Raw genomic sequence first — 23,193 nt, 5'->3', positions numbered from 1 at the left:
GGGCCGGCCATGTGTGAGTCTATTTCTGACTCTTAGTATCTTACGGCTCTTTAGTATCTTTCAAAAACCACCCTCATCCACTTTTTATACCTTTCATTATGGAAAATTTCATATATACACAAAAGCAGCAAACAGTATAATGAATTCTCAGTACACTCATCAGCTTCAACAATTATCACTCCCTTGTCTTTTTCATCATGACCTTGAAGAATACAAAGCAGTTTACTTACACAACATCCCACATTCTGGATGTTTTTTCTCACGGTTTCCTTTCTTGTTCTTCTGCTTCCTGTATTTCCCGTAAACTGGCAATTAGGTCTAAGAAGCCTGACTGAATTCAGATTAAACATTTTTTGTATTATATCACATGAGGAGGCACATTACATGAACTCAGTCTGAGCAATGTCACACTTTGTTACTTGGTTAAGAGGTAAATGCCAGCTTTCTACATTTGTTAAAGTACATACAAGCTACTTGCATGTTCATGGAAAAATTAAAAGGTAATACAAAGCTTTCCATGAACTTTCTGAAGGTCACTCATATGTTCCTTTGTAATTATTATGTAATCTGGTGTTTCTTCTACAGCATGGATATTAAAGCCCTTTCATATTCATTACTTTACCTTGTAACAACTTTTGTGAGGTAGATATTCTTCCTCCTGTTTAACAGATGAGGAAATCAAGGTTCCAAGAAGTGAATGATTCATCCAAGGCAAGTGGCAGAACCTGACATATCCAGCTATTAAACCTTGGGTCCCATCCAGTTTTCACTCTTGGATATCTTTTATTTTAATAAGAAACCAGCCCCCTCAAGGACCTTTGGGTTTGAACTAATAACATTTATTACAATCGACATACCACTTTGATATTACTCATATTAGAAAACAAAATCCTGAAATTCACGTATAGTTAAGCTGCAGAACCACGTCTTGAGAATTACAACATAAAATTATCAACTCAAGAATACAGTCTGAATTAAACGTACAAATGTACTAAGGGGCACAGGATGAATGCATGACTGGTTCACAGGAGATAATGGGCACTGACTGCCCAGAGGTGGATTCTGCATTGGCTTAACAGAACTTGAAGGGCTTGGCTCTGTGTGAAAAACTTATGTAGTAAACTAATTGCTGGGACAAAATGTTGTTTCAAGAGAAACAAGCCATCACATGACAGCAATGATGAAATGTTAGTTAGAATTGAGAATAACCATGGCAGGAATCATCAGCTCAGCTGTTGGAGTTAAGGGTTTTTCCCCTTGAGCAACGTAGGACTATCTTTCCATTTTGATACTCTATACTTGATAAGTTTCAAATTCAAAGGTTGGAAAATTTCTTGGCATCAATGTTAATGGCTGCCTATAATATTTTTTCCATAATAGCCCAATATTTTTTCCATAAGCAAACTAGGCATATTATCTATTAATTCCCTTACTTTAAAACTGTATTTTTAAAGTCTTCTTGGAGCACTAAATTTCAAAGTAGCTATCCATCATACATCCTTCTTACAAAAATGAGTATCTTTGAGGTTCATGGAGTACCCCTCCTCTTAACATTGATTTGATGAAGAAACTTACATTATGCTATGTTCTAGACTTTGACCATACCTCTTTTATCCAACTTTATTGACAAATGCATGACTTCACAAAGTACTTCCACAAAGATCCTTTTCAGTTAACCCTCACTACAACCCTGTGAGGTAGGAATTATGTCAACATTTAACTGAGAAACTGAGGCTTAGAGGCTGACTTGATAACATTACATAGTTGGTAAGAAAAAGAGCCAGGACCCAAGCCTAGGTCTTCTGATTACAAATTCATTGTTCTGCTTAGGTTCTCCACAAATAGCAGCCTCTTGTTCACCCAACTCCACATCTGACATGTCAGGATCATATTGTCTGTATAGACTTGCTATAGCAATCATGCTATCTTTAAAATGTACACTATACATATTTTCAGAAACAATGTCCACCTTTTAAATACAAAGATAGTTTTGCTCTCATTTACAACTACATCATTATAAGACATAAATCCAGTTTCTTCAGAGTACTCAATCACTCCAAGGTCTCTTTCCAGGGTCATAACAAATGGTCCGTAACAGAGTACCCTTTAACTAGAGTTTGAATTATATTTTGGAATTTGAAAGTCTAGATTAATTTTCTTTCACATGCAACTCACTTGTCTATAAAAGCATACACCATGAATGTTTTTCCTCATAAGAACTATGTATCATTACAGTTACTTGAGTAGGTAGAGATTCTATTCCATTTTACTCATGACACTAGGTTTTATTAATCTGTATCTTGGACTCACTGGTATTTTGTAGCCAAGAGAATTCTTCCAAGGTATGGATTTTTTGTTGAAGATGAAGGTTTGAAGTCTGAGAGAATTCTTTTTCAGACTCATCACATTCACAAGGGTTTTCATCTGTATGAATTTTCTGATGTACAGTAAGGTTTTTTCTTTGCCTAAAAACCTTATTACAATCATTACACCCATAGGGTTTCTCCCCTGTGTGGATTCTCTGGTGACCAACCAAATTCCTCTTAGAAGTAAAGGATTTCCTACATTTCTCACATTCATAAGGTTTTTCCCCAGTGTGCATTCTCTGATGTACAACAAGGTTTTTATTCTGACTAAAGTCTTTTCCACATTCATTGCATTTATAAGGTTTCTCTCCAGTGTGGATTCTTTGATGTACCATAAGATTTCTACTTGACGTAAGGACTTTTCTACATATATGACATTCATAGGTTTTTTCCCCACTGTGAATTCTTTGATGTTCAATAAGGTTTCTGTTGTAAGTAAAGCCTTTCCCACACTCATTACATGCATATGGCTTCTCACCAGTATGGATTCTCTGGTGGGCTACAAGGTTTGAGCGGTAACTGAAGACTTTCCCACAGTCATTACATTTATATGATTTTTCTCTTGTGTGAATCCTCTGATGTCCAATTAGGCTTTTCTTCAGAATGAAGCATTTGCCACACTCATTACACTCATAGGGTTTTTCACCACTGTGGATTCTCTTATGTTCAATGAGGTTTCTGTTCGAACTGAAAGCTCTTCCACACTCACTACATTCAAAGGGCTTTTCTCCAGTGTGGATTCTCCGATGTACAAGCAAGCTTGAATTATAACTGAAAGCCTTCCCGCAATCCTCACACTTGTAGGCTTTCTCCTGCGTATGGAGTTTCTGATGGACCATGAAACTTTTGCTCATAATAAAGGTTTTCCCACACTCTAGACATTCATATGGCTTCTCCCCATTGTGAAGTCTCTCATGGTCAATGAGGTTTCTGTTGGAACCAAAGACCTTGCCACAATCTTTGCATTCATACAGATTCTCTCCAGTATGGAATCTCTGATGTAAAATGAGGCTCTTCTTCAAAATAAAAACTTTCCCACATTCATTACATTCATAGGGCTTCTCCCCATTGTGGAGTCTCTGATGGTCAAATAGGTAAGCACTCTGAGTGAAGGCTTTCCCACATTCAGTACATTTATAAGGTTTCTCTCTGCTATGCATCCTCTTATGGTCAATGAGGTTTGACTTAGAACTGAAAACCTTCCCACACTTTTTACAACCAAAGGTTTTTTTTTCTGTGTGGACTCTCTGGTGTAAGAGGAGGCTTTTACTTCGAATGAAAACTTTTCCACATTCTTTACATTTGTAAGGGTTCTCTGCACTGTGGAGTCGCTGATGGTCAACAAGGTAAGTGGTCTGAGCAAAGGTTTTTCCACACTCATCACATTTATAGGGTTTTTCCCCAGAATGGATTCTCTGGTGCAAAATGAGGCTCTTCTTCAGAATGAAAGCTTTCTGACACTTGTTACATTTATAAGGTTCTTCCCCTTTATGAAGCCTCTGATGGTCAATGAGATAAGCATTCTGAGAGAAAACTTTCCCACACTCATTACATTTATAAGGTCTTTCCCCTGAATGGCGCCTTAGATGTATAATAAGGCCTGAGTGCCTATAGAAGCCCTTTCCACACTCCTTACATTTGTAAGGTTTCTCCCCAGTGTGGATCCTCTGATGGTTTAGAAGATAAGCACTTTGAGAGAATGCTTTCCCACATTCATTACATTTATAAGGTTTCTCCCCTGAATGGTTACGTAAATGCATTAGAAGGCTTGAGCGCTGAATAAAGCCTTTTCCACATTCCTTACATTTATGAGGTTTCTCGCCAGTGTGGATTCTCCGATGGTTTATAAGATGGGAGATTTTATTGAAATGTTTACAACATATATCACATTTATAAAACTTCTTTCCTTCAGTACCTAGTAAACTTTCAGAAACAGCTGAACCTAAAGTCAAACTGTCTCCAAATTCCTTCCACTTCTGGCCACGTTTTTCCAGTGTAGTCCTTTTCTTCTTGTCTCGTTCACAAAGGGAACCATTCTTCACTGTATCTACCCTTTCCCCTGTTTCATTTCCCCACTGACTTGCCAAAACTTGCCATTCACACTCTTCCTCAAATTCAAGGACCTGGGGAACACATCCTTGAAGTCTTTTTGAAGTTCCTTTCTGAGAGTCTGCTCTTTGAGAAATACTTGGCTTTGATGTCACCTCCTCATTTTCAGTCATGGCATCCCACTCTGGGAAAAGGAATTAAAAATGCAAATGTTACTGGGTCCCAATGTTTGTGAGAACAGGATCTTCAAATAACTTTAAAACATGCTAAAAGGTTACACTTTTATATGCAAACAAAAAGGAGAAACTTTTCATTGAATGAAGGTACAAAACAGAATGCTACACTATCAGGATACTGTAAATTGATTGACATTCAACTTGCTCTGAGATATTCCTAAGTTCTTTGTCTTTAGGAAGCAGATGGAAAGATACAAATGATGCTGAGAAAACAGACACAAGGAAGAACCAGAAAGAGAACATGGGATCTTATGTAGGTATTTCAGATTTGAGGCTAAGGAAGCTGGATAGAAGAGGAAGAACCGTTTGGCTTAGAAAGAATTCTCATTTTATATTCTTCGTGTTAGGAAGATAGGAACTTTAAATGAGGGGAAATATACCTAACGACTCTGAAAAGCAATTTTTAATTTGAAAAGTCAAGTGCATGAACACTTTTTAATTAGTTGAAAGCAATTAATCTACAAGAAAAAAATCCATTAAAAATCAACATAATTCTGGGCCGGCCTGTGGCTCACTCGGTAGAGTGCGGTGCTGATAACACCAAGGTCACGGGTTCGGATCCCACATAGGGATGGCCGGTTCGCTCACTGCCTGAGCGTGGTGCTGACACCACCAAGTCAAGGGTTACGATGCCCTTACCGGACATCTTTAAAAAAAAAAAAAAAAAAATCAACATAATTCTTACAATTCATATATAATTCCTCCTATTCGTTTTAAAATTGAAAAATAGAAATTTTAAAATTCATTTCACAAAAATATCATGTCTGTTTTGAACTCCCTTAATTAGACATAAAAGGTAAGAGAGGAAATACAGAATGAAAAGTAAAAAATAGAGACAGAATAAAAAACATAAAAAATCTGTAAAATGATGCTGAACTAATTAATCTTCAAGGTCCCTTTCCACTATAACATTCTCAAATATTTAAAAATTAAAAATTTTTTTTTCCTTTTTGTCTTTTTTCGTGACCGGCAACGGATCGCAACCCTCAGTGTCGCGCCCGTACTGGACCGGGACCGGCAACGGGATCGCAACCCTCGGGGTTGCACCTGCACCTCACTCAGCCAGTGAGCGGCCGGTCTGTATGTGGGATCCGAACCCTCGGCGGGAGCGCCGCCGCACTCCCAAGCGGTGCACTGTAGCAGTGCGCCACTGGGCTGGCCCCAAAATTAAAATTATTTTTATAAAAATGTTTTCAAAGTTAACTTTCAAACTACCAAAGTGTGAGAAAACTTTTGAGCTAGTTCCCCAAATTATCTAGTAAGTAAAGTCATGTGAATAATAGTTAACATTATCTTACCTTTGAATACAACAATACTTTTGGTCTACCTAATAGAGACAAAAGACACAGGAAAGGAATGTAGCTATTTTATTTCATTATAAGCTTTAAGTTTATGAGAGGGTGAGGATGGGAAACTTCTAATAAATATTAACATGAACTATGGACATTCTTAGGTCAGGCCCTCATATCTCACCTGTATTGTAATTATCAGTGTAAATGTCTCTCTCTCCAACTTCTACGTACTTTAAGGCACAGGCTAAGCCCGATATGGGAGGTTCTCAATATTTCTTGAATACTTTCCTTCAAATTCTAGTCCTATCTCTTGAACAAGATTCCTATGTCATTCTGTATATCAAGATAAATTGACAAATATCAAGACAAATTAAAGCTTAAATGTCAAAGTGAAACAATAAAAGTATCTGAAGAAAATACAGGTGGATTTTTTTTTAATGTATGGAGAAAAAGACCACAAAGACCATAAAGAAAAATATTCCTTGTCATGATGAAGTCTCTCATGAAAAATAGAACCAAAAAAAAGACAAATACTGCCAAATTTGACTACATAAAACATTTTTTAAGGCTTAAAAAGTAGCAATTCATAAATAACACTGAGGGCCGGCCCGGTGGCGCACTGCTACAGTGCGCCGCTTGCGAGCGCGGCGGCGCTCCCGCCAAGGGTTCGGATCCCACATGCAGACCGGTTCCCGCTCACTGGCTGAGCGAGGGGCGGACGCAGCACCGAGGGTTGCGATCCCATTGCCGGTCCCGGTCTGGTACGGGCGCGACACTGAGGGTTGCGGTACGTTGCCAGACACAAAAAAAGACAAAAAGGAAAAAAAAAATAATAATAAAATAAATAAATAAATAACACTGAATGGTAAACAAATAGGAAAAACGTATGCAACACGTGACAAAAGGTTAGCAGTTCTAATATATAACAGATATATACAGGAAGAATATAAATAGGAGTAAAATGACCAATAAACATATAAAGAGATTTCCACAGCACCAACAGTCAAAATATGAAAAACAAACAAACAAAAGATAGCATTCTCCATCCACCTAGCAAAGATTTAATTAAAATATTTGACCAAATCATAAGCATATACAGGGTAAATGAGCCCTTTTGAACTCTTTTTGTGGGACTTTAACTGGTACATCATTGGGAGAAAGCAGTTTGGTAACATGTATCGAAGTATAAAATCTATAGAATGTCTGACCCACTGTCACCACTGCTGAGATACTAAAGGATATATTCTCATGAGTGTAAAAATATACAGTATAAGTTACTATGAACAATAAAATAATAAGGCTGTTGGGTAGAAAATTAATACACAAAAATATCAGTATTTTCATATAAACAAACAGTCAATTAGAAAACACCAGAAAAGACTCCAATTCCAAAGAATAAAACTTATGAAAAATATGCAAGATCTAGATAATTGGAGTCAGAAAATCAAGTTCAGAATAATTGGAGCTGGAAAAGACTCCAATTCCAAACAATGTTATCAGAAATATGCAAGATCTAGGAGATTTTAAAACATGCCTGAAACATACGAAGGCAGTATAGAAAAAATGGAATGGTATGTAATGTTCTTGAATAGGAACATTCAGAATCATGAAGCTGTCAATGTAAAGTATGATAACCAAACAACGGAATACTAAGCAGCCATTTAAACTGATACTATAAATCTGTATTTCAGTCAAAATTAGATCTTGTAGCTGATTCCTTTGTTTTTAATGTCTATTTCTCCAAATAAAATCCTGTCTTCTTCAAGTTCCAGCACAAATGCTACCTCTTCTATGGCCTTCCCTAATTTCTGAGAACGGAACTGGCGGCTTTATCCTCTATATTTCATCACACCAGGCTTATGTACTCCTAGACCAATTATTTTACTCTGCCTCGTATCTGTTTATTCTTTCTATATTCATCTCCCATACTGTGGTGAGCTATTTAAGGGTAGAATCACACCATTTTCATATATAATGTAGTTGCACTACATTATAGGTATTTAATGTTTGTTTGAAGCATATATGGCTAATAAAATTTTTTTATTCTTATTTTATTATTACCAATCAAAGAAATATACTTTAGAATAAACAGACATTATAATTTTAAAATATTATATTAGCAACAATTTAAAAGAATGGAATTACTCAGTGCAAATGAGGGCAGAGCAAAAGGAGTGTTCTACGTGCTCCTGATAAGAGCAGAGAAGACAGGAATCTCTTGGAAAGCAATTTGGCAGTATGAAGCAAGAGGCTTTAAGCAATGCAAACACTTAGGCCTAATAACTATACTTCTAAAAAAGAGTAAGAATGAGAAAGAAAGGCTTTAGGCACAGAGATAGATGATTATTACAGCAATTATCCGAAACAAGGAAATGGCTACCTGCATTATGGTACAAATTATGTAGCCAATACAGACAATATCTGCAAAAAGTTTGTAATATGAGAGTGAGGAGAATGCAAGGAAAGCAAGCAAAAAACTGTATACACAAACATATATTTGAACAATGTAAAAAAAAATCTGAAACACATAGAAGAAAACAAAAATATATCAAAGTGTTGACAGTAATTATCTGCAAATAGTGGGGTTAAGGAAGATTTTTTTTCTTCTTTCTATTATTCTATGTTTTCCAAAATAAGTATATACTACTTTTATAATCAGAAAACAAGTAAAGGCTGATGAAATAAAGGTAGGAATTATGAGAAGATAAGGTCCTTACCTAGGGAGGTCACATTTCCATAATTCTCCAGCATCACATCCCAGTATAAGGCCCTCTGAATTGGGCCCAGACATGCCCATTCCTCTGAAGTGAAGCATACTGATACCTCCTCAAACATCACCAACTCCTGAAATAGCGGGTGTGTATGAGGTTACCAATGTCCAGGAGCTCCCCTTCTGAAAGGTTCCTTTCACTTCTGGGGAAGTGATACATTGTGAGGCCATGAGACAGAGACAGGCAATGGATATCAGGGAGATATAAGGAGATCCCATGTAAAGTGTTTCTTCCATTAGCAAGAAACCTGATTTAGAGATGGGAACTGACAGGAAACCCAAGCACTACGGTTAGAGAGGGTACTTCAGCCACAATGAGGTAGTGCATCAAGGAAGGAAAGAGGATGCAAACCTTACCTGAGGCTGGGCTGTTAGGAGCATTAGTGCCATCAACTGATTTCTTGGGTTCTCTTCCTGGGATAGGGCAGAAGCTTCAGGAGCAGGAGAATCTGAGGAAGGAGAGAAAGCTGCACGTGAGATTACTGCTGCTACTACTTACCACCTCAAGTCTAACATCTCCTATACATTAGCAATTCAGAAAGATCCAGAACTCCCAGGTCTAGGCAATGATGGCTATAAAATGACCTACAAACTTTCTGAGTGACCCCCATGTGAAAGGCTAGAATAACACAAACAGTAGCAATAGGAATGGATACAGGGTCAGAGTAAGCCAGGAAAGGACAAGAGGGAGAACAGCAGCATCAGAAAGATAATGGCATGGTAAGGGATTCCTATACAGATTAGGAGAGGAAGCAACTCCCTGGGAGTACGGGGATGAGCCACAGAAAGGGTCTCGAAGAGTCCAAAGCCAGGGTCACTGAGTAAGTACCATGCTGAGGATCCTGGAGGTTGAACACCATTGGGTCAGTAAGAGGACTTGGGCAAATTTCAGGTGACACGTGGCTGCTAGTGGGTTTGGGAAGAAGTGCTCCTCCTAGAATGTTCATCCCCTCTTGGAGAGTGTCCTGGTCCTGGATAAGGACTGGAACCTGGGAACAAGCAAAACAAAATAAGCTAGCCCTTCCTGTACCTCCAGAAAATGGACTCACCTAACCACCATGGACCTCTTTCTGCCCACAATCTAGAACTGTGAGATCAGAGAGACCCACCTCAAGTATGGAGTAGTAAAGCTTTGCATTGCGAACAATGGAGCTGCCCTCTAGCCCCACTCATGGCACTGGTGACCTCTCTCAGAGGAGACTGTACAGAACGTTGGGTGGGAACAGAAGCCAGACCTGGGTGTAGTTAAGGAGGGAATGGGAAGTAACAAGCAGTAATTAAGAGCATGGATTTTAGCTTCAGATCTATTTTTAGATCAGACTTGGGTTCACTCACATCTCTCCTTATTCACCCCTTTACCTATTCTTCCTGCACCAATACAAGCAATACTAGAGAAGGCACCTAGACACCTGGCTTTACTGCTAGCTAGATGTCTGACCTAAAGCAATCCATTGAGCCTTTTCTGCCTCAGTTTTCTTCTCTCTCAAATGAGGAGGATTGATTAGTCCTCATGTAATGAAATATACAGCTCTAAAATTCGTTTCTATAATTAAAATAAACAAGCCCATCCTTGATGCCACTCCCAAGTTTGAGCTATGATTCAGACTTCTTATATAGAAATCTTTCTACTGGGCTACAAATTTATGGAAAGAAATCTCACATACACAAGAGACTACATTAAGATACCAATCTAATAAGATCTTATCTGAAGCAAGTATTTCAATCTCTTGGCTTGCAGAAGCTCCAGCAGGGGCACATAAGGGGAGGTCTTGCCACATCTGGAAAGCTTCATTCTTTCTACACCACTGCCTTTTATACTCCTTTTATACTTATATCACCATTTCAAACAGACATACAAAAACAATAAATACATATGCTTCTGTTTAGGGAGACACTTATAAACATTATGTTCTTTACATTCTTGAAACAAATTCAGCATTAGCAAGCATCACCCAGGGGTTCAAAGCGGAGTCAATGCTTTTGTACTGATTCTGAGTTGGGCACAAAGACTTCAATCATAAATACATTTCTCTGCAAAGATGGTCTATGGTCTGAATAGCTCATGAACCTGCTTTAATCGGCATTAGGGCTCCTAGAGAGCTATTAATTGTAAATAAAAATCACAGGATCACCCTCTAGCCCAGCATCAATTCTTTCCTTCCCTTCATCCCAACGCCCCCCCCCCCCCCCCCCTTTTTCCCCTGGCCCACCAAGGTCTTTCTTTAGCCCCTCCCCCCGGGCCCCCCCCCCCCCCCCCCCCCCCCCCCCCCCCCCCCCCCCCCCCCCCCCCCCCTCACTTTTACTGCTGGTCCATCAAGGTCTTTCTGTAGCTCCTCTACCAGGGCCACAGCCTCCTCGCCACTCCCAGGGCGATGGAGCTGCACCCAGGTCCGAATCTCTCCAGGCAGGATGTTCAGGAACTGCTCCAGCACCAGCAGGTCCAGGATCTGTGCTTTGGTACGAGCTTCTGGCCTGAGCCACCGGCGACAGAGCTCCCGGAGCCGGCTCAGTGCCTCCTGGGGTCCAGATGTCTCATGGTAACGCAGCTGTCTAAAGTGTAGGTGGGAGGTCTCCCAAACAGAGGAGCTGCTCCCTTGGAAGCTGGTTCCCCATTTCCAAGTATCATCCTTTCCTTTCACAAGACCTTCTTGTCTCAGAGCACTGTGGCCCCAATTTTCTCTTGTCATTGTTGTCGTTTAAGGAGGGCTCTTCTGCAGGTCCCCTTAATCCTTGCTTGATTTCTTCCTTAGAGCTTGGAGGATATCATCTACAAGACCTTAAGAAATCATTGTTAAAGTTAACCCAAAGAAATAACCAAGCTTTCCAGATTTGTCATTTCCCAATAATAAAGTGAACCTCCTTGAATGCAAGGTTCTAGTCCCTGGAGAGTGCTTTGCCTGACAGAACCCCCTGCATAAGACCCTGGGGACACAGACACTAAAGTTACCCAGGCCATGCTAAAACCAAACGCATGAAATTTCTTTAGTCATTATTCACAGGATCTCCTCCATCTAATTACAATAAACTCTTTATCTACTGCTCTAGCAATGGGCATCCTGACCTCTTCTATGTGACTGAGAGCAAGTTCCCTCACTTCTGAGTCTTAGTTTCTCAACCTGTAAAATACAGATAATAGTTCCTACTTTATAGGGTTTTTGTAAGAATTTGATCTCTAAACAAACTTCAAGTTTTTGAACAGTGCTGGTACATGTTAGTTATGATCCTCCTGTAACTAGCACTCTTTCCTATGTTAAGCAGAGTCAAGAAGTAATCACAGTCTTGGGCCGGTCCGGTGGCGCACTTGGTAGAGTGCGGCGCTTGGGAGTGTGGCGGCGCTCCCGCTGAGGGTTCGGATCCCATATAGAGACCGGTCCGCTCACTGGTTGAGCGCGGTGCGGGCGTGACACAGAGGGTTGCGATCCCGTTGCCAGTCACGAAAAAAGACAAAAAGGAAAAAAAAAAAAAGAAGTAATCGCAGTCTTAATCCTGATACATATAAGATAAAATCCTAACACCACCTCAATTAACAAAGAAAGGCTGAATTAAGTTCTGTGTAGCTTCATTGTACATACTTTTAATTCTCTGAAAATATCTGTTAAACAAAATATCTGGATAAATTTGGATAAGGTTTTATTACATAGAACTTAGGCTTATTGCTCTCTAGAAATCATCTGTTTTTTAGAAATAACATTTACTTTCTTGATTACAAAACAGATATCTTGTAAAACCAGAAAACATACACAAAACCAGAAAAAAAATCACTATTGTTATTTTGGATATGTATTTCCAGTCTTTTTACTAGCAACAATTTGGATCACAAGATTGGATGTGACTGTACTGCCCTGTAATTTGCTTTTCTCACATATTATGTTGTGAACATAATATTAAATACAGATGGTCCCCAACTTACGATAGTTCGACTTATAATTTTTGACTTCACAATGGTGCAAAAGCAATATGAATTCAGTAGAAACCATACTTCGAATTTTGACACCATACAACTATTCTGTTTTTCACTTTCAGTACAGTATTCAATAAATACATGAAAATTCAATACCTTATTGTAAAATAGGCTTTGTTAAGAGGATTTTGCTTGTAAGTTGCTGTAGGCTAATATAAGTATTCTGAGCATGTTTAAGATAGGCTAGGCTAAGCTATCATGTAGGTTAGATTTATAAAATGAATTTTCAATTTAATATATTTTGAACTTACGATGGGTTCATTGGACGTAACCCCATTGTAAGTCTAGAAACATCTTCATTCTTTATTATTTTTAAGAGCAGTATGAGTCCATTCATACTTAGTAGCTCCCTGCTGTTAGATATTTAGATTATTTTTAATTTTCCCCTATTATACATAAGGCCACAATGATTAACCTTGCTAATGAATTTTTGGTTATATCTTCACTTATTTCTTCAGAATAAATTCCTAGAAGAAAAATTGTTGGGCTAAACGATACAAATATTTTTAAACTTTCAAGGTTTTAACAATTACATCACCATCAGTAACATATGAAAGCACCCTCATTAATTTTATTTAACACATAGACCCTTAAAGAGTTTGCTTATAACCAAGCAAGGGAGACAGAAATATAAACATAATTCCAATATAATGTGTAAGTATATCTAATAAGAGAACATACAAGCACAGAAGGATTCATGAAAGGTAACTTTGGATTGGGCTTCAAAGGAAAAATAAAAAGATCACCGAAATATCAGGAAAGCCATTCTGGGAAGAAAGAAACTGTATTTTCAAAAGCAAGAGAGTGGCAGTCCACATAGATCTGATAAAAATGGACTTCGCAAACCAGAGAAGTAAAGTAAACTTTGGAGGGCAAGATTGTAGAAGCAGAGCAGAGAGGTAAACAGAAGTCAAATTCTAAAGGCTCTTGAGAGGCAGAATAAGGAGGTGACCATGTCCTATAAGTGATAAGCAACCATTAGAGAGAGGTTTTACTTTATGTTCTTCATTGTTAAATAGGCAATATATTCACTTAGTTCAAAATTTAAAACTAAGTCTGGACAGTTGGCTCAGCAGATTAGTGTGCAGTCTTGTAACACCGAGGTCAATGGTTTGGATCCCCTTACTGGCCAGCCACAAAAAAAAAGCTCAAAATTTAAAATTAGAAAATGCATACTGCATAAAGTTTCCCTCTCTCCATTAATTTCTTATGTACCTTTCCAGCTATTTATGTACATACAAATGTGCAAGTATATTATCTTGTATTTCCCTCTTTTCACAAATGATAGAACACCATGAGTAATCTGCTGCATCTTCCTTTTCAATGTATATTAGAGATCTCTCCTGTCAGTACACAGCCCCTGACCCCATTTGTATGGATGCATGGCATTACTATGGATGTATCATAATTTATCTTCTCCAGCACTGAAGAGACATTTAGGTAGTTTTCAATCTTTTCTTATTATCAACAATATTATATCATAAATAACCTTAGGCATACATCAATTTGCATGTGTAGTCATACATAGCAAAAGTTCTTCAAAGCAGAATTGTTGGGTCAAAGGTATGTACATCTATAATTCTGATACTGCCGATTAGCCCTCATTGGGACTGAACCAATTTACAATTGATACTTCCACCAGCATGAGCTTTATGGGACTGCCTATTTACTTACTTTCTCACCAATACAATTGTCAAAGTTTGGGATTTTTGCCAAATTTCTAACTTGCACTTTGAGTAAATGAGTATATTAAGAGTCATTTATATTTTCTTTTCCATTAACTATTCATAGATTTACTCATGTTTCTATTGGGGTATTGGGTATTGTTAATTTATACACACTCTTTATATCGTACTAAAATTTGTCCTTTACTTACAATGGGAGTGGCAAATTTTCCCCAGTTTGTTATATGTCTTTGTGACTTTTGTCACATGTTCATGTGACTTTGTTTACAGTGGTTTTTGCCATGCAATCAATATTTTACGGCTTCTGGGTTTTGTGCCATAATTAGAAGGCCCTTTCCCACTCTGGGCATGAAGAGAGTCTTAAATGGGGTCAGGATTTTATTTTTGTTTTGGTGGCTGGCTGGTAAGGGGATCTGAACCCTCGACCGTGCTGTTATCAGGGGGTCAGGAATTTATAAGGGAAGATTGATGGGGAAAGTAGGAGTGAATATCAGGGAGGCCAGGTAGATTTTTGCTGCAATAGTCTAAACAATGATTAAGTTCTAAATAAAGTAGCAGTAGAAATAAGACAATTGAGAAAAACCTGGAAATTGATCTGGGGATGATGGAAAGGAATTTTTAAAAAGGATTTGAAATAACTTTTTTACAATAAATTAAAAGAATTCTATTTGCATTTACTTTGCAGATAAAAATAACAAATCCTTAAACATACATTTTGTCTGCTTCTCACAAAAGGTTTATGAGGCAGAAGTTAAAAAGAAAGGGGCTGGCCTGTGGCTCACTTGGGAGAGAGTGTGGTGCTGATAACACCAAGGCCATAGGTTTGGATGCCTATATAGGGATGGCCGATTAGCTCACTTAGGAGAGCGTGGTGCTGACAACACCAAGTCAAGGGTTAAGATCCCCTTATCGATCATCTCTTAAAAAAAAAAAAAGAACAAAAGGCTGAGAAGAGCTAAGTTATTCATCAAGCTATTAAGCTGTGGGAGCAAATTCTGAATTCAGGAATTCCAATTCCAAAAGTCCAAAATAATTCCATCTAAAAGACTTATGAAACCCAAACAACAACTGTTCTAAAACAATGGTTTCCAAACATTAGCTTTAATCTGGCAAGCTGCAAAAAGAGAAAATAACTATACAGTCACTGACGGGCTGGCAATGACTTTTTTGCAAAGGACAGCATTTATTGTTTACAGTCTTAGTACTTAGTGTTAAAATGTATTCTCTTGGGCCGGCCTGGTGGCGCACTGCTACAGTGCGCCGCTTGGAAGCGCGTTAGGGCCGCCGAGGGTTCGGATCCCACATACAGACCGGTTCCGCTCACTGGCTGAGCGAGGTGCGGGCGCAACACCGAGGGTTGCGATCCCGTTGCCGGTTCCGGCCCGGTACGGGCGCGACACTGAGGGTTGCGATCCGTTGCCGGACACGAAAAAAGACAAAAAGGAAAAAAAAATGTATTCTCTTAAGTAATGGTGGTATGGATGGTTTGTTTGCTTTTTAAATGCTATCATATTACAAAATTAAAAGATGACAATTGGTCCATCCCTTAAAAAAAAAAAAATCCGTTCCCAGAAGTTGGGGACCACTGCTGTAGGAAAATATCGAACTGTTTCAAAAGTGCATCAGCCTCAGAGAAAACTGAGGAAGAGCAGAATGGCCTGAGCTGAGGAACCTGGCCACTGAGGCACCTGTGCTCCAAGCCGCAACAGATTCTATTTGACTTGAGCACCAGTCCACAGACACATACAACTCACAGGAACTGCCCTAAATACCGCCCCCGAGCCGGCTGCGTGCCCAAGCCGAGGCTACGGCGTCGACCCCAACACGGAGATGAGGAGATACCGTACCGGGAGTCAGTGCTAGGGAGGGACTGGCGACGGGTGTGCGGTCCTAACAAGCTCAGGCTCCCGTCCCGGGCTACCCTCCGCGCACGCAGACCCGCCCCCGAGCCCACCCCGCTCACCGGGGGCTCCCGCTGCGGCTCCAGCCTTGGGTACCGCCGCCTAGGCGCCAGGCCGCTAAAAGATGACACAGGAATGGGACGCGGCAGCAGCCAAAGTTCAGAATAATGGCCGAGCCGCGGATACCACGACTTCCGGTTGTTCACCACGGCCCCCCACGCCTTCGATCCCCGGCTCTCTAGGAAGCCACATCTCTATGATTCGTTGCTTTTCCTAGAGGAGGCAGGAGGGGCGGAGCTACTGGGTTGTTAGGTCTTAGTTCCAACGAATGAATGGGGCTGCTGCGTTTCAGACCGGAAGGATGCAAAGATGAAAGCCAGGACCCAGGACCTCAGGATGCTTATTGCCTCCGGCGAGAGTTGGACCTTTGTGTTTTAATTTGCATTGAACTTAAGGTTGGTAGAGAGTAATCTTTCCTATGTCCGTATGGCCTAGTAGGTGACTTTTCTGATCTCTTCTTGAACATATGGCATTTCTCACTGTAAATAATAACATGAATTATAAATCACTCCCTTGTGGATTCGCTTACTGTGGGTGTATCTCTTGCCCAAATGATGAGATAATGGAGTTTCGGTATTAAATAGTAGTCAAGTTGAAGCTGCAAAGTCATGTGCAAGTGGGGGGACACCCTCTCTCCTGAAAGAAGTGGTTATTCCAGTTGTCTGTCACCCTGGGTAAAGTTAGGTGAATATAAAGAAAACTGAAACTGTGATTCTCTCTTTGGTCCTCTCTCTTAGGTTTGGACTTCTGGAATTGACACCTCTGTATGGGACTAAGGCTGGAACCAGTCTTAAAAAAGGCAAGGGCCATGTCCATATGGATCCCATATATACCAACTCCTAGCACAAAGCTGAAGGCATACTAGATCTGCCATCTAAGTAGTAGATGAACCTTTGTTGAATGAGCAAGGTTCACATTATTATGTTTATTTCTATATTTTCTCCCCTGGCTTCCATTTAAATACTTGCTTAAACGTTTACTCATTTATTAATTTATTCAACAACTATTAACTAAGTACCTACCATGTTCCAGACACTGTTCTAGCTACTAGGGACATAAATGAAGATGTAAAGTCACTGCTTTCTTGGAGCTTACATTTCTAGTGGGTAGATAGAAAACAAGCAAATACAAAAATGTGTCAGTTAGTGATGATGCTAAGAAAGAAGGTAAAGAGGACCCAACAAAGGAAACTGACAAGCAGCAGCCACCCAAGCAGGAGAAACCAAGAAATAGTACTTTATGGTTCTCAAAGCATGAATGAGTAGATTCTAAAATATTAATGAATGTGGTCCATGCTCCTCCCACACTAAATTATTTTACTTGGAACGTGTGGCTCCCTTCTCCTTCCCTTCCTACCCAAGTAGACAGAGGTTATTCACTATGGTACTAGAAACAAAGGGGACAGACTAGACTGTTAGATAAATAGAAGCCTTGGGAAACTGGAAGACATTCTTGCCTACCAAGTGTTTCTGCCGGGAAGGAAGAAAGGAATGAGAGGAGTAAAATTACCAACTATATTGTGGACCACTGACCAATAAATCTGCAATCATCTATACTCCTATCAAGCAGTGGCCTGGAAGCATGTAACCACAGAGTTATCACCTAGTAAGGATCAGCAATTGCTAATGGTGAGCCCAGAGCTCCAGTTTTGTCATTCAGTTTATGCCCTGAGATTCTGCCTGGTACCCATCTGACAGTCAGGGAACTTGAAGCACCCTCACCCCTGCCCCAAGATGAAAGACCTGGTAACTTCGTGGAGCGATGGTGGTGGGAAAGGAATACCCCATCCTTGACCAAGATGGGACTACATGAAACCTGCATAAGGTGGCCCAGAGAGCATGGATAGTGGTGGAATAGAACACATAGCCTCTGCTTCACACACACACACACATTCCTGGTATTTGGAATTCCCCATGTACAGGTGAAAAAACTAAGCAAACAAGAAATAAATGAGTTTGAGTTAGGCATTTGAGAAGAGAGCGCCGAATCCTAACCACTAGACCACCAGGGAGCGCCGGCATTTGAGAACAGACTGGAGGCAAAGGACTGATAGTTCAAGAAGGGCTGAGACCTCAGAATACTGATAAACTAAAACTAAAATCCCAGTTTGAATGGAAAGGTTGTATTTGTCATCTTTCTATAAAACCCCATTTTACCAGGGTTGTTTTAAATGTGAATTGGAATGTGATTGACAAGGATCTTGTATAATGTCATAAATATATATGTGTGTGTTTTCTATTTTATAGTTTTCCATTCTGTTCTTTATTTCATTTCTTCTGCTTAGATTGATTTTAATTTGGTCTCCTTATTCTAGTTTCTTAAGCTTTCCTCTTTTCTAAGATAGATATTTAGTGCTATAATATCCCTCTAACCACTGTTTTAAAAACATTCCATAATTTTTTTTTTTTTTTTTTAAAGATGACCGGTAAGGGGATCTTAACCCTTGACTTGGTGTTGTCAGCACCACGCTCAGCCAGTGAGCGAACCGGCCATCCCTATACGGGATCCGAACCCGGGGCCTTGGTGTTATCAGCACCGCACTCTCCCGAGTGAGCCACGGGCCGGCCCAACATTCCATAATTTTTGATGTTTTCATCTTCTGAGTCAGTTCAAAATACTTTCTAATATGCTTTTTTATTTCATCTTTGACCTATGTGTTTAGAAGTGTGTCATTTAGTTTTAAAATATTCGAGTTTTTCCAGAAATTTTTCTGTTATTAAATTCTAATTTAAAGGGCCGGCCTGTGGCTCACTCAGGAGAGTGTGGTGCTGATAACACCAAGGCCACGGGTTCGGATCCCAGATAGGGATGGCTGGTTCGCTCACTGAGTGAGCGTGGTGCTGACAACACCAGGTCAAGGGTTAAGATCTCCTTACCGGTCATCTTTAAAAAAAAAAAAAAATTCTAATTTAATTCTATTGCGGTATTGTTCTGCTGTTGCTGAGGAAGCGTTCCTTAAGTGTCACTTAGGTGAAGTTGGTTGGTGGTATTGTTCAAAATCACTTTATCTTTGCTTATTTTCTACTTATTCTATCATTTATTGAGAGAGATGTATTGAAATCAACTATAATTGTGGATTTGCCTGTTTCCTCTTGCAGTTCTATCAGTTTTTGCTTCGTGTATTTTGAAACTTATTAAGTGTATAAATGTTAAAGATTATTATGTCCTCTTGATGAATTGACTCCTTTTCATTATGAATAAACTTTTTGTTTGTGTATAAAGCAAACTTTATTATGACAGCATTTGAAGGAACTAACCTCATGTATTAGTCTATAACAAAATACCATAGACTGGGCGACTTAACAGACATTTGTTTCTCAGTTCTGGTGGCTGGAAAGTCCAAGAATCAATATGGTGGTAGATTCGGTTCTTGGTGAGAGCCCTCTTTCTGGTTTGCATTCTCATAATATCTATAAAAATGGAATTATATTGCAGTCAGTTTAGTTTTATTTTGTTATTTTCTTTTTTAAAACTTTTCTCAGGAATAACAGGAAGTTTCAAAAATAGTTAAAAGTAATGAGCTCCTGTGTACCTTTGCTCAGTTTCCCCCAGTGGTCACATCTTGCATAACTATAGTACAATATCAAAACTAGCAAATTGACATTGTTATAATCCATAGAGCTTATTCACATTTCAGCAGTTTTATATGCACTTACTGTGTGTATGTGTGTGTGTGTGTGTGTGTGTGTGTAGTTCTATGCAGTTTTATCATATGTGTAGCTTCATGTAACCATGACTACAATCAAGATACACAATTACCATTACCTTAGGACTCTCTTGTGGTATTTCTTTATAGCCACACCCACCAAAACCTCCCCCCACCATCTCTAATCCTTGCAACGGCAAATCTGTTCTCTATTTCTATTAATTTTGAGAATGTTATATGCATGGAATTATGCAATGTGTAATTTTTTCACATTGGCTTTTTTCATTCAACATAATTCCCTTGAGGTTCATCCAAGTCGTTGTGGGTATTAATAGGTCCTTCCTTTTAATTGACACATAGTATTCCATGGTATGGATATACCATAGTTAGTTTTAACCATTTATCCATTCAAGGACATTTGGGTTGTTTACAGGTTTTGGCTTTTATAAATAAAGCTGTAATGAACATTCACGTAGAGGTTTTGTGTAAATATAAGTTTTCATTTCTCTGGTATAAATGCCCAAGAGTACAACTGTTGGGTCACATAAGTGCATGTTCAGTTTCACAAGAAACTGCCATATGTTTTTCTAGAGTTCTTATACCACTAGCAATGTATGAATGATTCACTTCTGCACATCCTCGCCAGCATTTTGTGTCATTATTTTTCATTTTAGCCATTCTGATAGGTATGTAGTGAAATCTCATTGTGATTTTAATCTGCATTTCCCTAGTGGCTAATGATGTTGATCAACTTCCCTGTGCTTATCTGCCATCTGTATATCCCCTTCAGTGAAATATCTTTTCATGTCTTTTGCTCATTTTTTAATCAGGTGATGTGTGTTTACTGAGTTTAGAGGGTTCTTTGTATATAGTAGATATAAGAAATGGCCTTTTTTTTTCCTTTTTGTCTTTTTTCGTGACCAGCAATGGATCGCAACCCTCAGTGTCGCACCCGGACCGGACCGGGACCGGCAACGGGATTGCAACCCTCGGTGTTGCGCCCGCACCTCGCTCAGCCAGCAAGCGGCCAGTCTGTATGTGGGATCTGAACCCTCGGCGGGAGGGCCGCCGCGCTCCCAAGCGGTGCACTGTAGCAGTGCGCCAGCGGGCCGGCCCCAGAAATGGCCTTTTAAAAAATCCCTGGTCATATTTTTTCCTCAGAAATCTACTTTGTCTCATATCAATATAGCCATTCGTTTTCTTTTTAATTAGGGGTAGCATGATATATCTTTTTCTATCCTTTTAATCTACTTGGATCTTTATATTTAGTGCTTCTCTTGTAGGCAGTATATAATTGATCTTGTGTTATCCAGCTGGACAATTTCAGCTTTCTAATTGAGGAGTTTAAACCAGGACTTGGCAAACTTTTATCTACAAAGGGCTAGATAGTAAATATTTTATCTCCTATATAGTCACTTTCCCAACTACTGTATCTTGCCATTGTAGCATGAAAGGAGCCATAGACAGTTTATAAATATTTGGGCATGGCTATTTTCCAATAGTATTTTATTTACTAAAACAGGCAGTGGACAGGCCCATAGTTTGCTGACCCTTGGTTTGGATCATTTACATTTAATATGATTATTGATATGACATTAAGTCTGTTATGTTGGTCTTTCTGATTCCATTATATCTCCTTTTTTGATAAGCTGTACTTGTTATTTTAATGATTACTTTAGGATTTATAGGACGTACCTTTAACTTATTAATTTACCTTCAAGTGTAAAGCAGCAGTTCTCCCCTGGGGGCAATATTGAGAGATATTTTTGACTGTCATGAGTGGGGATAGAAGCTGATAAACATTCTGCAATGCAGAGGACAGCCTCCCAACAAAGAATTATCTGATCAAAAATGTCAATAAGGGCCGGCCCGGTGGCGCACTGGAGAGTGCGCCACTTGGGAGCGTGGTGGCGCTCCTGCCAAGGGTTCGGATCCCATGTGGAGACCGGTTCCCGCTCACTGGCTGAGCGCGGTGTGGGCGCAACACCGAGGGTTGCGATCCCGTTGCCAGTCCCCAGTACGGGCGCGACACTGAGGGTTGCGATCCCGTTACCGGTCAGTAAAAAAGACAAAAAGGAAAAAAAAATGTCAATAAGGCCAAGGTTGGGAAAATCCTTATTTCCATCTAGTGTCATTTTTCTTCTGCCTGAAGAACTTCTTTAACATTTCTTGTAGTGCAGGTCTGCTAGTGATGAATTCTACTAGCTTTGTAACATCTGTTTTTGAATAATATTTTTGCTGGTCTTGAATTCTAGGTTGGCAGTTTTCTTCTTTTAGTACTTTTTAAAATTCTGCTCTACCGTCTACAAGCTTACACTGTATCCAAGAGAAATCTGTTGTGATCCTTACCTTCCTTACTACATACCGTCTTTTTGACTGTTTTGAGCAATTTAATTATGATGTGTCTTGGATTTATTTATTTATTGATAAATCCAAATTCTTTGGATTTATTCTATACCTTATTGTTCTCCACTACTAAGACAAGTCCTTTCTGAATACTCTACCCAATGCACAAAGGAATTGACATTTTTCAGCCTGGCTTATGAGAACAGACATTACTCCTGGCTGTTTTTGTCCCTCAAATAGTCCCTTTTGCACCATTCCCTCTAATCCTTTGGGATGGATCTTTCCCTGGCCTCAGATAAGTTTCCTCATATACATATATCAATCAATACTCTGCTAAATATCCTCGAGATCCTTCACAGATCCCCAGAATTCTCTGTGCAGTTCTCCCTCCAGCACTCTGCCTTGTGAACTCTATCTGCGTTGGTTTCCTTAGATTCCCAGCTCTGTCTCTTTGACTCAGGAACTTTGCTAGGGTCCACCTGGGTCCCTCTTCTCTGTGCTGCTGTCTTGGGAGCTCTCTCAAGACAATAAGCCACACTAGGCAAGCTGCCACCACTGACCCAGGGCCCACTGGGGTCCTGAGGTGTGGAGCCGGGGGAAGCCAAATCCAGCCGCAACCAAGTAAAGAGCACACCAAAAACACCATTTTCACGCAGGTAGCCCACCACAGCCACCGCAATTGCCATGGCTGCTGCAAAATTAACTAGTCTCTATAGCAGAGTCACAGCCACAGGGCAGATGGCACGCCAGATTGCTAACATCCATGCATAACGCACTTTTATAGTAGCTTAAAAGAGTCCTAATCTGAATTTAGACATTATCTTCTTTGTAATATTTTTCACAGGACAGATGATTAAACTTAATTAAACTTCAGGGCCCCG

General features: G+C 39.6%; 1 protein-coding gene across 1 annotated transcript; it reads right to left on the bottom strand.

Annotated features, from left to right (window-relative positions):
• Nucleotides 1-1,602: 1,602 nt before the first annotated feature.
• ZNF197 (zinc finger protein 197) lies at nucleotides 1,603-16,410 on the bottom strand. Its single transcript, XM_008567270.1, has 6 exons — nucleotides 16,323-16,410; nucleotides 11,011-11,489; nucleotides 9,543-9,702; nucleotides 9,071-9,162; nucleotides 8,661-8,787; nucleotides 1,603-4,599 (listed from the first exon to the last, which is right to left on the bottom strand). Exons 2-6 carry the CDS (start codon nucleotides 11,398-11,400, stop codon nucleotides 2,279-2,281), a joined length of 3,090 nt encoding a protein of 1,029 aa, XP_008565492.1. The 5' UTR covers nucleotides 11,401-11,489; nucleotides 16,323-16,410; the 3' UTR covers nucleotides 1,603-2,278.
• Nucleotides 16,411-23,193: the final 6,783 nt, after the last annotated feature.

The sequence above is a fragment of the Galeopterus variegatus genome, unplaced genomic scaffold (genome assembly GCF_000696425.1).
Source record: "Galeopterus variegatus unplaced genomic scaffold, G_variegatus-3.0.2 Scaffold307, whole genome shotgun sequence".
In the NCBI taxonomy this organism is placed as follows: Eukaryota; Metazoa; Chordata; class Mammalia; order Dermoptera; family Cynocephalidae; genus Galeopterus; species Galeopterus variegatus.
Note: the sequence above shows the minus strand (reverse complement) of the source record. Positions and strands in the feature narration are given on the sequence as shown.